At 40.7% G+C, this 12641-nt stretch overlaps 1 protein-coding gene across 1 annotated transcript in view; it reads left to right on the top strand.

Annotated features, from left to right (window-relative positions):
* The first annotated feature begins 1604 nt into the window (after positions 1-1604).
* The window catches only part of LOC121277758 (histone H1-like), a 145240-nt gene continuing 134203 nt past the window's right edge, over positions 1605-12641 (top strand). The window contains exons 1-4 of the mRNA XM_041187397.1: positions 1605-1704; positions 4200-4238; positions 5257-5283; positions 7381-7431. Of these exons, the coding sequence (XP_041043331.1) occupies positions 1605-1704; positions 4200-4238; positions 5257-5283; positions 7381-7431 (217 nt within the window). The remainder of the gene's footprint in view (positions 1705-4199; positions 4239-5256; positions 5284-7380; positions 7432-12641) is intronic.

Genomic DNA, 12641 nt, shown 5'->3' on the forward strand with positions numbered 1-12641 from the left:
CATGACTCATATCTAACTTTGTGTAGACCTTTCCACCTGCCAGTTTTGCATATAAATCTTCTATTTTAGGCATGGGGTGTCTATCCAATTTTGCCACTTTGTTAACTGTTAATTTATAATCCCCACATATTCTAATACTTTGGTCAGGTTTGAGAACAGGTACAATTGGAGCGACCCACTCTGAAAATTGTACTGGTTGTATAACTCCCAGTTTTTCTAATCTGTCCAGTTTGGCATCTACCTTATCCCGCATTGCATAAGGTGTCTTGCCTTCATGAATCTTGGGGTTCCCACTGGATCTACATGAATTTTTGCTTTTAGCCCCTCAATTTTTCCATGTCCTTCCTTGAAAACTGAAGTATATTTTTGTAGTAGCTCTGAAAGCCCATTAGTTCTCAGCTGAAAGATTTCAGTCCATTCCAATTTAATTTCTTTCAGCCAGTTTCATCCGAGGAGACCAGGCCCCTCGCCTGCTACTACCATCAAGGGTAATCTCACTGTTTGACCTTCATAGTTTATTGTGATGTTACATACACCCTTGACTAGTATGTCTTCTCCTGTGTAAGTTTTTAATTTTTCACCAGTTTCTTCTAAATTCAACTTACATTCTCCATGATTCAGGTATTTGAACGTATGCTCACCGATCACAGTAGTGGCTGCTCTGGTATCCACTTCCATTCTGAGAAGCCTTTCATTCATTTTCATGGTTAAATAGTTAGGTTCTGTTCTGCCTACCTTTAAACTATACAGCAAATAAATATCAACATCTATTACTTCAGTCTTTTCAACACTGTTTATCTCATTGAGTTTCTGCTTTTGTCTGAAAGTCTGCCTGATTCTGTCTTTACAGTGCCTCATGAGGTGTCTATTATGATGGTGGAAGAAACAATCAATTTTTAAAGCTATTTTTCATTACAGGGCTGTCTGCTTCCACTTTTGTCACTATTATGCCATGTTTTTGCTGCAAAGTTTTCCTTTTTAATTTGTCTGCTAGAGGTGGCTGCTTTCCACTTTGGAACAAGGCTCTCCACTTTTGCGCTTTTTTTTGAAGCTCCATGCCCAACAGGGAGGACGGCACCATTTTGCCCTCCTCGAATGGCTTCTGAGTCTCGCACTGCACCTTCCATTGCAAGAGTGATTTCTAATGCCTTCTGAAATTCTAAATTTGATTCAGCGAAGAATCTCTTCCAAATCGCGTTTTCATTTATTCCGCACACCAAACGATCTCTAAGCATATCATTAATAGAAGTACCAAACTCGCAATACTCAGTTAATTGCTTTAGACTTGCCACATAAGAAGCAACTGTCTCCCCTGCAACTCTATTCCTTGAGTTAAATTTAAACGACTGCATCATCACCGATGGCTTGGACTGGTAATGATTTTTTTACAAGGTTCACTAAATCATCAAAACTTTTCAAATCTTGTCACTAGGCGCTAGCAGATTCTGAATTAGTCTGTATGTTTTACTCCCACATGTGGACAGAAGGATGGTGTGCCTCTTTTCCTCCCCTTTAATGTTCGTCACCTGGAAGAGAAATGTTCAATGTAGTGAGACCAGTCGTCCGAGGTTGGATCGAAAGGCTCTGCACTTCCAAATTGCGGCATGATCTGTGTGGATCACTTCGATGTTCAGAAGGAAACTTTCTCTTACTTACAACTACCATGCGATCATGTGACCTTACATTACAATGCTTGTTTTAAAGGTATATTAAAACTCAGGTTACTACAGGAAGCCTACTCCTGCATGAGATCAAGTACATAATAATCTACTGTATGAATATTCATATAGTTTACCTACTGTGTGAATATTCATGTAGTTGATGGTGTGCGCATACTGACAATCTATTTGCACTACAGAACTATTTCCACTGGAAGCATTTCTGTAATACAAATTGTTTTCCTTGCTACTGAATACTACAAATACAACTTTAAAATCTGCATAATGACAAATCTCTCACATTTGTGACTTTACCAGCTTGCCTGAGATCTTTTTTGATGTCAAGAGATTTTTGTTCGGGAATGGATGTTCCTACTTCTAAATTTACAAGTTATTTCCACAAGATAATAGGGTTCAAAGGAATTATTTTTTTTACATAGAAGTTGAGCACACAGTGGTAAACATTATACCAACAATTGTGTACATACAATGTTAACCATTACTAATTATAGTACTTGACTGTCTTAAGGTCAAACAATTATAGAGAATTCACTGCATCACAGGTTTCGAGCTTGTGGGGATCAGTTGGCCAGGGCTTGTTGAATTCTCTATCCTAAAAGCCCTCTTCTTACACCTTTCACTATCACCAACTGAGATATTTACATAATTCAATGTATAATCTCATCCTATTATTCACTTAATGAATTACAGTTTTAACAAGAAGGCTTCACCTACACCTTCTCAAGGCTTTATCTTGACTGAGTTGGCAATCAAATCGCTAATGTAGGTGAGCAATCACTTGCCTATTGCAGGTGTGTCCTTAGAGGTGTTAATTTTGCTGCTAAGGCAAAGAAAGCTGGTAGCTGAATGCTTATCAGTTAGTAAAAATAAACAAAAAACTGCGGATGCTGGAAATCCAAAACAAAAACAGAATTACCTGGAAAAACTCAGCAGGTCTGGCAGCATCGGCGGAGAAGAAAAGAGTTGACGTTTCGAGTCCTCGTGACCCTTCGAAATCAGTTCTGTTGAAGGGTCATGAGGACTCGAAACGTCAACTCTTTTCTTCTCCGCCGATACTGCCAGAGCTGCTGAGTTTTTCCAGGTAATTCTGTTTTTGCTTATCAGTTAGTTATTGTCTGGTAAATAAAACCGACTTTCTAGCATTCTAACAGAAACACACTTAGGAGGTAAAAGGTAAAAGTTATGAATTAGCTACTTCTTTATAGTCTGTACAGATAGGCAGTAGGAAAAGGGTATCAATGACACATGTCAGCAATCTGAGAATTCAACCCAACCAAATCCAAACTCAAATGCTGATGGAAGCACTTGTTTATAGTTGCAGATGCTGATCCTCAGGGAGGTCAGCAAAATCCTCTCACAAAGTGCTGTGCCTTCATAGAGCATAGCTTTCTTAGTGGCCTTGGACAACACTCCTGTTATTAAAGCAGACCTATAAATTAATTGAGCATTGGATTTTGGTGTAACAATGTGAGTTCCGTGAGTGCATTTATAAATGTAGATTGATTAGAATTAACTCCCTGCATGAGGTCAAAGGGGCTGCAGGATCTACTGCATTTCCCTATTATTTCATTTTATTAATACGCTTACCTCTCAGCTGGACAGTTCCAAGTCAAAAATGTTTTTTGTGTGTGCAAACTATATGTGCTCTGTATGCACATAAACATTTTTCTAATGGGAAGCTCTATCATATGGTCAAATGGATGTCATTCAACATGGGTAGAATAGTAGGTTGGCATTGAAGAGGTTTTGTAGGCAGAACAGATGAGAAAAATGACACTGCAATACTAAAATTCTGGACACCAAACCAGGACCTGAGGTTTTCTTTGCACAGGGATCAACATGTTGGCCATTACACCAAATTTACTGCCACCTATTTGTGCAATTTTTCATTCTTACCAGTAACTGCCGCATTAACAACTTAGCTGAGATCAGAAACTCGCAGCGTAAAATTGTGAAACACATATTTCTATGCAAAATCAATGCTTCCTATAATTCTCCGGTGATTATTCTGAATCTGAAGAGCGAGCTTTGCAAGCACAGGCAATGGTAAACTTAAATAGATATATATAGGCCCAGAGGTTAAACAATGTGAGCTATTATGGAAAAGTTAATCCATCCCTGGCGCAGCAGTGCCAGTCTGGTGCACGTTGGGTACTGCATGTAAAACGTGGACAAGTGCCTGACCATATAACATAATGTGAGGTCAGCTCATTTAAATATTTAAATATCATTTAGACATGATGCAACATCCTAGTACTCCTGCTATGGGCCTTCTGTTTTATTTATTAAAAATTGTGTGCTTAGCAGATGCTGTATGCACAGGTTCTGATCACACAAATTGTCATGCACCCTTCAGATGGGGAAAAGAGAGGCTTTAAACCTCTGCACCCAAAAATATGGGGCTCATGTAGGCAAAACAATGCTCTTTGTGTGCTTTCAGTCTTGGTGTATATAGTGCGTAATACATTGGGACGAAAATATCATATATGAATAAAACTAAACTTTTCTTGTTGTTTATAGAATCAAAGAAAGAAAAGCCAAAGCCTACCAAAGAGAAAGGTAGGTAAAGCTTCATTTGAAGCTGTCCTTAAACATATGTGAAGGCAAGTTTAGCTCATACACACGGGCCACACACAATGTAATATTAGAATTGTAAGGAACATAATTCAAATGTAATAACAAAACAAAGCACATGGACTCCCTTTTTAGATGAAAAAAATCAATGCATTCCTTGTAATTTCAGGGCTTGTATTTGTTTCCCCATTACAGAAAGGAAGGTATTTCTACAGTGTCTCTCACATCCTCAAGAAAGAAAAGAAAGACTTGTATTTATTTAGTGTTTTTCATGACCACTGTAGGTCTCAAATTACTTTACAACAATTTGAAGTGTAGTCACTGTTGTCATGTAGGAAACATAGCAGGTAATTTGCATTCAGCAAAATCCCACAAAAACCAATGAGATAATAATAAGAATATGTTTTTTATCATGTTGCTTGAGGGATGAATATTAGGCAGGACACTGGGATAACTCCCCTGCTCTGCTTCAAAATAGTGCCATGGAATTTTTTATACCCATCCAAGCAGGCAGATGGGGCCTCTGTTTAATATCAGAACCAAAGGACAACACTTCCAACCGTGCAATACTCCCTTGGTGCTGTACTGGAGTGTGAGCCTTGATTTTGTGCCCAAGTCCTAGGGCACCCGCCCGCAGCCGGGATCTTCTGGTCCCGCCACAAGTCAATCGGCTTCTGGGTGGGGCGCCACCTCACCTGCGGCCGGTCCCACCCGCAACCCTCTGCTTCAAAAACAAGGGGGTAAGTGACTGAACATTCAAAGTAATCTGTTGAATGTAGAGACCTTTGAGATCACCTGAGAACATAATAAGGCTTTATAAGGCATTGCGGCAAAGTTCTTTCTTTTAGTGCTGCTGTTAAACTAAAGACAAAATAATACTCATTGAGTTTGCAAATTGTAAATAAGAAGAATCTCAACTTATTGAAATATTTGTGGAGAATAAAAGAGGGAAAGCAAAGATTTCACTGTATAATTTCCTAATGCAGATTTTTAATCTTTTCAGTTGAGCCATCCAAAGACAAAGAAAGAAGTAAGTGTTTTGTTGCTGACTATCACAATGATCAAGAAATTATAAATAAACAAAGATGCTTCATCCAGTTTCAGGTCCACCTGATTCAGCTACAGTTAGCTGATTTATGGATGGGGCCAACAGTGTCTTGCAGCATATGTTGTACAAAGAAGGCCTCCAAAGGAAAGATTTCTGAGAATATGCAAGGGCATCAGTTCAAAGCCCATATCCCTTTTCAAGCAGATCATGCAGTGAGCTGGAATGGGTTGAACTTCTGCTGCCAACCAATATGTCCCTGATGTTAGATAGGGTGGGTGAAAAGGAGAGAATTCCCATAATGGAATTTTGCTCAATCCTGGCCCCCCTATCATCCAGCAAGATGCACAACATGGCAATAAATTGCATTTGTATAGCAATTTGAACATGGTAAAACATCCCAAGATGCTTCTCTGGGGAAGAATTTTCTCTCCATCGGGGTGGGGGGGGGGGGGGGGGGGGGGGGGGGGGGGGGTGGAGCATTGGGCGGAAGCCCAATTAAGGTCCACCTAGCACTGAGTGCTCCCTGTGCAGGCAGGGGGGTTGCCTGAGTCGGGGCCTGCACACTTTTGCGCATGCGCATGAAAGAGCACATAAATTTCCCTGAGGCACAGAGCTGCTTCAAGAAGATTAGTTTAAGTGCAAAAAAATTTAATGAAGGAAACAAAAAATTAAGACATGTCCCCTCATGTGAAACTGTCACATGAGCTGGGACATGTCTATTGATTTTATTAAAACTTTTTACAAGACTTTAAAAACCTTCATGAAACCTCATCCTGCCCGTGGATGAGTTCCATGCAAAATCCGATGGCTGCCTGGGCTCTTTGCCTGCCCGCCAACCCTAAGGTTGAACAGGCAGCTCAGTTTATTGATTTAATTGATAGTTAACTGGCCTTAATAGGCCTTTGAGAGTTCGGTGGGTGCGCAGCCAACTTGGGTGCGTGCCCGCCACACTGAAAATCTGAATCGGGACGCACCCACGAGCCAAAGATTCTGCCCCTGACATATTATCAAATAAAATTTGACACTGAGCCAAGAATGAATCATTCGGACAGGTGACCAAATGCACGATGAAAGATATAGCTTTAAAGCAGTGCCTTTATGAAGGAGGAAGACGTAAAGAGGCAAAGAAGTTTGGGAAATGAATTCAGGAGCTTAGCACCTAGATGGCTAGTGGACACTGGAAATTAATTTGGCATACATGACTGTCATGTCCAGTCAAAGGCATGTCATATTCATAAGTTTAAACATGGAACGTGCTTGTATGGAAGCCTCTGGAACTGCCTTCATTTAACTGAAAATGGACACTAATGAACAATTAAGATGGCTGCCAAGGGACCAGGGGTTTCAGGTGATCTATGCAACTTCAATACAGACTACAAAGTTTCCAGAAAGTTCTGGATTGAATTAGCTGGGAGTCTCCCCCTTAAACGGATGTGCCTGGACAGCACTTGCTATTGTTCGAAGCTCACTCCAAAACACAGAGTCAATGTCTCCAGATTTGCAATGTAACAAAGGAAAGCTGATGTGACCAGTTATCCATAAGATTTTCCAACACTTTGTTTTTAATTTTACTATTAGTACTGAAAGTATATACTAGCTATTGATCTGTCACCCCCTACTAGAATAAGCATTCATGCATTAAACTCTGGATTTCCCTCCCAAAGCACTCCTCTTGATCTTTCTCTCCGATAAGATGCTTCTTAAAACTTACCTTTTTGATCAAGCTTTTGGTTTTCTGTCCTGATATCTCTTTATATGCCTCAGTGTCAAATTTTGCCTGATAATACTTCTTGAAATGTTTTGCTACTTTAGTGCTTTTTATATATAAATTGTAAGACATGGCCTAAAGCCTTTAGTGGTAACTTAGTGTGAGGGATGTGTTTCTCTAGATTATTATTGCACAAATGAGCCATTACATTTCTTTTCTTAAAAACACTTAAAGTTTCCTCAGACTTAAGCACCCTATAAAAGTAATTGGTGTCAAAGAAAAATGGTTATTCATAATGGTTATTAACATGAATATTTATTATATACATTAATGGATAATTTGAATAACTATAAAATATATTTTATTTGTAGAGACTAAAAAAGAAAAGCAGCGAGAGCCTCCAATCAAGACAAGGGGGAAAGGTAATAGAGTGTATATTATAGCTGTGGAGTTGTATTTCTAAACTTCAAACATACAAGCTTGCCAAGCCAATAAAGATCAACTGGCTCATCAAGTCTGCCCTACACCTAGTGGCTGCAGCACCTTGATGAAACACTTCTCTCCCATCACACCAGCTGGTGATGTCTTTCAAAGGTTCTCGTCTCATTAGAAAAAGAATAACCACCTCAAATTCAGTTTATTCCTACTGCTACATTGTAAAAGCTTGTATCAGCTGATCCTCCTTAGTGTGTTAAACTGGAATAATCTTTCAACAGGGATGCTATGCAGCCCTTTAATTATTTTATCAATTTGAATCAGATTATTTCTAATTCTATGCAACTCTAAGTAAATAGACCAATGGCCTTGAGTCTATCTGAGTTTCTGAGGTTTATTAAGCTACTAATCATTCTTGTAGCTTTTCTCTGGATCTTTTCCAAGGCCACTATATCACTCACCAGGGGGTGGGAGTGGGCATGGAGGTGGGACCCAAAACTGGGAATAGTACTCTATATTATGCTTGCTCAGTGAGCTATATATTGTCAAAATGGTACCCTTTAACTAATGCTGAATCATTCCATTCATACACCCAATATCCTGATAACTTTAATTATAATTTCTCTATATTGGTCGTGATCTGTCAGTGAACTGTGCATAACAACATCTAGGTCTTTTTCTCTTTCAGTATTTTTCTCTGCAAGTGGCAAGAGTATACTGTATTGACCCTATCAAAATGCATGACAAATTAAATACCTGGCCCACTCCCCTGGCATATCTAAACATTTTTGGAGCCAATTCCACTCTAATATTTTAACCTTTGTGCTGATTTTAGTGTCATCTGCAAATTTACTATTCCAGCTCCAAACATCACTTTCCAGGTCACTAAAAAAGACAATGAAGAGTAGCTGGCAAAGGATCAATCCCTGGGAGACATCGCCAGTATCATAATTTCAGCTGACTCACGCCAGTTAGCTACAGGATTTTGGCTACAAGATTGGAACCAATTCCTATTCCAACCACAGAAACAACAACAACTTGCATTCATTATAGCTCCTTTAATGTAGTAGAATGCCCCAAATCAGAACATTATCAAACAAAATTTGACATTGAGTCAAATAAGGAAATGTGACAGATTACTAAGAGCTTGCACAAAAAGGTAGGCTTGAAGGAGGACCGAGAAGTAAAGACACAGAAATGTTTAGATAGGGAACTTGAAAGCTTTGGCAACTGAAAGTACGGTTGCCGATTGTGGAGTGATTAAACTCAAGAGTGCAAGAAGTGGAGGAAGCTACAGAGAGCTAAGGAGATAGGAAGGAGAAGGGCCATGGAGGGTTTTGAAAACAAGGATGAGAATTTTTTAAATCGAGGCATTGCTTAACCTGGACCCAGTGTAGTTCAGTGAACATAGGGGTGATCAGTGAATAGGAGTTTGTACTAATTGAGATATGGGTAGCAGTGCTTTGGATGAACTCTTGTTTATTTAGTGTGAAATATGGCAGACCAGCCTGGAGAGCATTGAAATAATGAAGTCTAAACATAACAAAAGCATGAGTGAAGGTCTCAACAGGAGATAATCTGAGACAGGGAGCAGTTATAGGGATAGATGTATGACGTCTTGGTAATGGAACAGATATATAGTTGGAAGCTTATCTTATTGTCAAATCTGACGCCAAGTTTGCAAAGGATCTTCTTCAACCTCAGACAGTTGCCAGGAAGAGAGATGGAGCTGTTGGCTAAGGAATGTAATCTGTGGTGAGAACCAAAGGCAGTGGCATAACCCAGCACTTCAAATTCTATTGATGCCACAAGATTGTATTTTTGTAAAGTAACCTAGTATGAAATACCATAGAAAGGGCCTTCTGAAAGTCCAGGTAGATAATGGGCTGAATTGTCCCAGATTTGTATAAAGTGCGGTAGTGGATGGGTAAAACAACATTTTACCCATCGGCTGCAATGGTGGCTTCTCACGCTGTATTGTCCCAAACCCACCACATTAATTATGCATCCCTGGGAAACACCTATTTGCCTGCTATGCCATCACCTCGCCACTTCATCATGCCAGGCACCATATTTAAAGTGCATTCATGCACAGACTTCTCAGCGCTTCCAGCCCAGGACTGCTGCGCAGAAGACATGGCCCCAAAGGGCAAAAAGACTGCAGCCCCATGCTCAATGATGCTTCCCATGAGCACCTTTTGGATGCTGTGGGGGTCCGCTGTGATATTCTCTGTCCTCACTCTGGCCAGAGGAGGGGCAGCAACATTACCACTCCAGCTTGGTAGGTGATGGCAGTGGTGATCAGTGCCAATGCTGCACAGAAGAAATAGGCCATCCAATGCAGATAGAGGATGAACAGTCTCATGCCGCCAGGGTAAGGCAACCATCTCATCACTCTAAACTCACACACTCAAGCTCATCACACATTCACTAGCATCCATTCACTATCAGCTCAAGGGACATCACCACTCACTCTTTCACACCCTCACATCTCCACCTGACCTCATCTGCTCTGGAGACTGCTTCCTCAGCCCTCACCCTGCAGCCTCTTTCCTTCCCTGAGGCCACTTCTCCCCCTTTCCCAAGCAAGCCCTGGTCCTGCAGTCATTCAAAGCTACCCGCACCTTATAGTTGGACTGGTAGGTAGACACCTGCCTGTGAGTCCCCTTAAAAAGTGATGCGGTGCTGTCTGCAAAGTCTGGCATTGATGACTGTGAGTGCTGCCCAAAGCAAGATAGGCAAACAAACCTCGAAGACCTGAGTGAAGTGCAGCTCACCAGGTGCACATTACTTATGTGCAGTTGTGAAACACGTCGGCATGCAATCATGCCAACGTGGGTGAATGATCCAGCCTGGGCGGATGAGTCTGGTGGGCTGGCCTTATAATGGTATGCAGATGTATTACAATGAGGTTGCCGATGTCCGAAAGCAGGGAACACGGCCAGCTCTCAATGGCCTGAGGAGACGATCTCGAACTGGTTTCACAACTTCAAGAAACTGATTTTTGGCCTTCTTGCCATATTGTTTGCCCACACCGCTGAGCACATGTGATGCCAGGGGACACAGTTGATTCCACCAATGTCTATTAATACCCTTCATCCACTGCCCTCAAAAAACTCCATCAAATTTGTTAGGCACAGCCTATTTTTGCAGGAGTTATGTTGTGAATTTCTACTAGCACATTCTCTTCCCCAATTTTGACTTCTGACATAGCTGGAAAAGGTTTTGTTATTACCACCACAATTACATACCATCTTCTTTACCAGAGAACTTTCAGCTACCGTTATGGCCGTTTCCCTCAATTTCATGCAATACTCTTCTCTCCTCTCTTGTGAATTAAATGCAGTAAATCCTGGCATATAAGTCGACCTGGAGTATAAGATGATCCCATTTTACCATCCCCAAAAATCATGTTTTTGCATATGCATTTGGCTTATAAATTGACCCCCCTTTTCAGCTATGAAATACTATACTCATATTAGTAGTCAGTCTCATTTTTTTTCCCCACACATGCATGTCTTGCTTACCAGTACCCTACAACTGGGTGTAAGAGATCAAGCAGGCGATACAGGCACTATTGCGAAGGTGTGCAGATATTTAAGACATACCCACTCTTTGCATTGGAGCAGATGACATTTCAGAATGGCAACCATTCACACTCATGCTGGCTTCATTTTATACTTGGTAAGTAAGTTGGTCGACCATAGGAGCCTCAAACATTCCCTCCAAAATAGGGGGTTAACTTAAAAACTGACATTTTTGGGTATCTTAAGTATGTAGGATGCCATCTGCTTCAATAAAATTTGCCTCAAAACATTCCTCCTCAACCGTAATGGCTTTATTTGGTTACATGTTCCACTTTTAACCATTGGGACACACTTGGCTTCATTCTGTTTGTCTATGTAGTTTAATAAAACCCATTTCATGTTGTCCACAAAAGTTCCAGCTGTTGTTCCTGCTAGTTGAGCATTATTGGCTGTGAAGAAAGGCTTATAGTTGTCCAGCACCTCATCACATTTCTGAGAAACATCTCAAAGTGCTTCACAAAGAATCGAGACACTGTCCTTATGTAGGCAAGTATGGCAAGCCAATTTGTGAACAACATGATCCTGCTAACAGTAATGAATTGAATGTTAACCTATCCTTACTGATGTTGGTTGAGGGAAAAATATTGGCCACAATGCCCTGAGAACTCTCTGTTCTTAAAAAAAGCGTCACAGAATCTGTTGTACTACCTGATAGTGCAGATGGCGCCTTGGTTTGGCGCCACCTAAAGAATAGCACGTCTGACAATGTAGCACTCATCAGCAATGCTGGAACGTTGCATCTTCAATGTAGCCGAATATTGTGCAGCTGCATAACTGACAACCCATTTGATACTGCCCGTTTTGTGCCTCCATCTGAGGTGAATTTCTACCCCATGGAATGATAATAAAGAAAATGAAAAATCTGAGACCGATAATTTAAGTTCAGTGTTAATGAGACACAATGATATAATTTCATGATTTAACTTGGAAACACTTACATTTGTGTGGCTAATGGGGACCTTATAAAATTCATGCGCATGGTTGAAAAATGGGATGTGTTAGAATCATGTACCAGAATAAAGCAAGGGCACTATCAACTTCAATAAGTGTTTCCCAGTGCCATCTAATGTTTTCATAAATCAATTTAGAGCACATCGAGGGGCCATGAAAAGCTGAAATTATCCCACAGTTGAGTGCACACATTCAAGGCACCTCTTCAATCACCAAAAATGCCTAGCGAGGACTGAGATACCAAACCCTAATTGGTGAGATGTGCTAAAATGATTTATGTTGTCAAAAATAACTAAGTCATCCATTTTATTTTTATAGGAAAATTAATATACCTTTACCATTGGTTGTCTCCTGTTATGCTATGAATTACTAGAATATGAACAGCTAAGGATGTGAGCAGATGTGGAGAGAGAAACAGAGATTTTCGTCCCCAGGTCAGGTGTGCAGAGTTGGGAGATTTTCCAGCTCGGCAAACTCAACCTTTAAAAATGGTCACTCACAGCTCAGACTTTCGGGTGGCCGGGTGGGGTGGCGGGGCGGGTATGGGATGTAATAGGAATCAGGGCAGCGACCGCAGAACATGTGCGGATGCTGCTGAGTGCGAAGGCAGGCTGGCTGAAAGGCACTGTGTTCAAATAATTAAAAAAAAAATCCCTCCA

The sequence above is a fragment of the Carcharodon carcharias genome, chromosome 5 (genome assembly GCF_017639515.1).
Source record: "Carcharodon carcharias isolate sCarCar2 chromosome 5, sCarCar2.pri, whole genome shotgun sequence".
Classification (NCBI taxonomy): Eukaryota; Metazoa; Chordata; class Chondrichthyes; order Lamniformes; family Lamnidae; genus Carcharodon; species Carcharodon carcharias.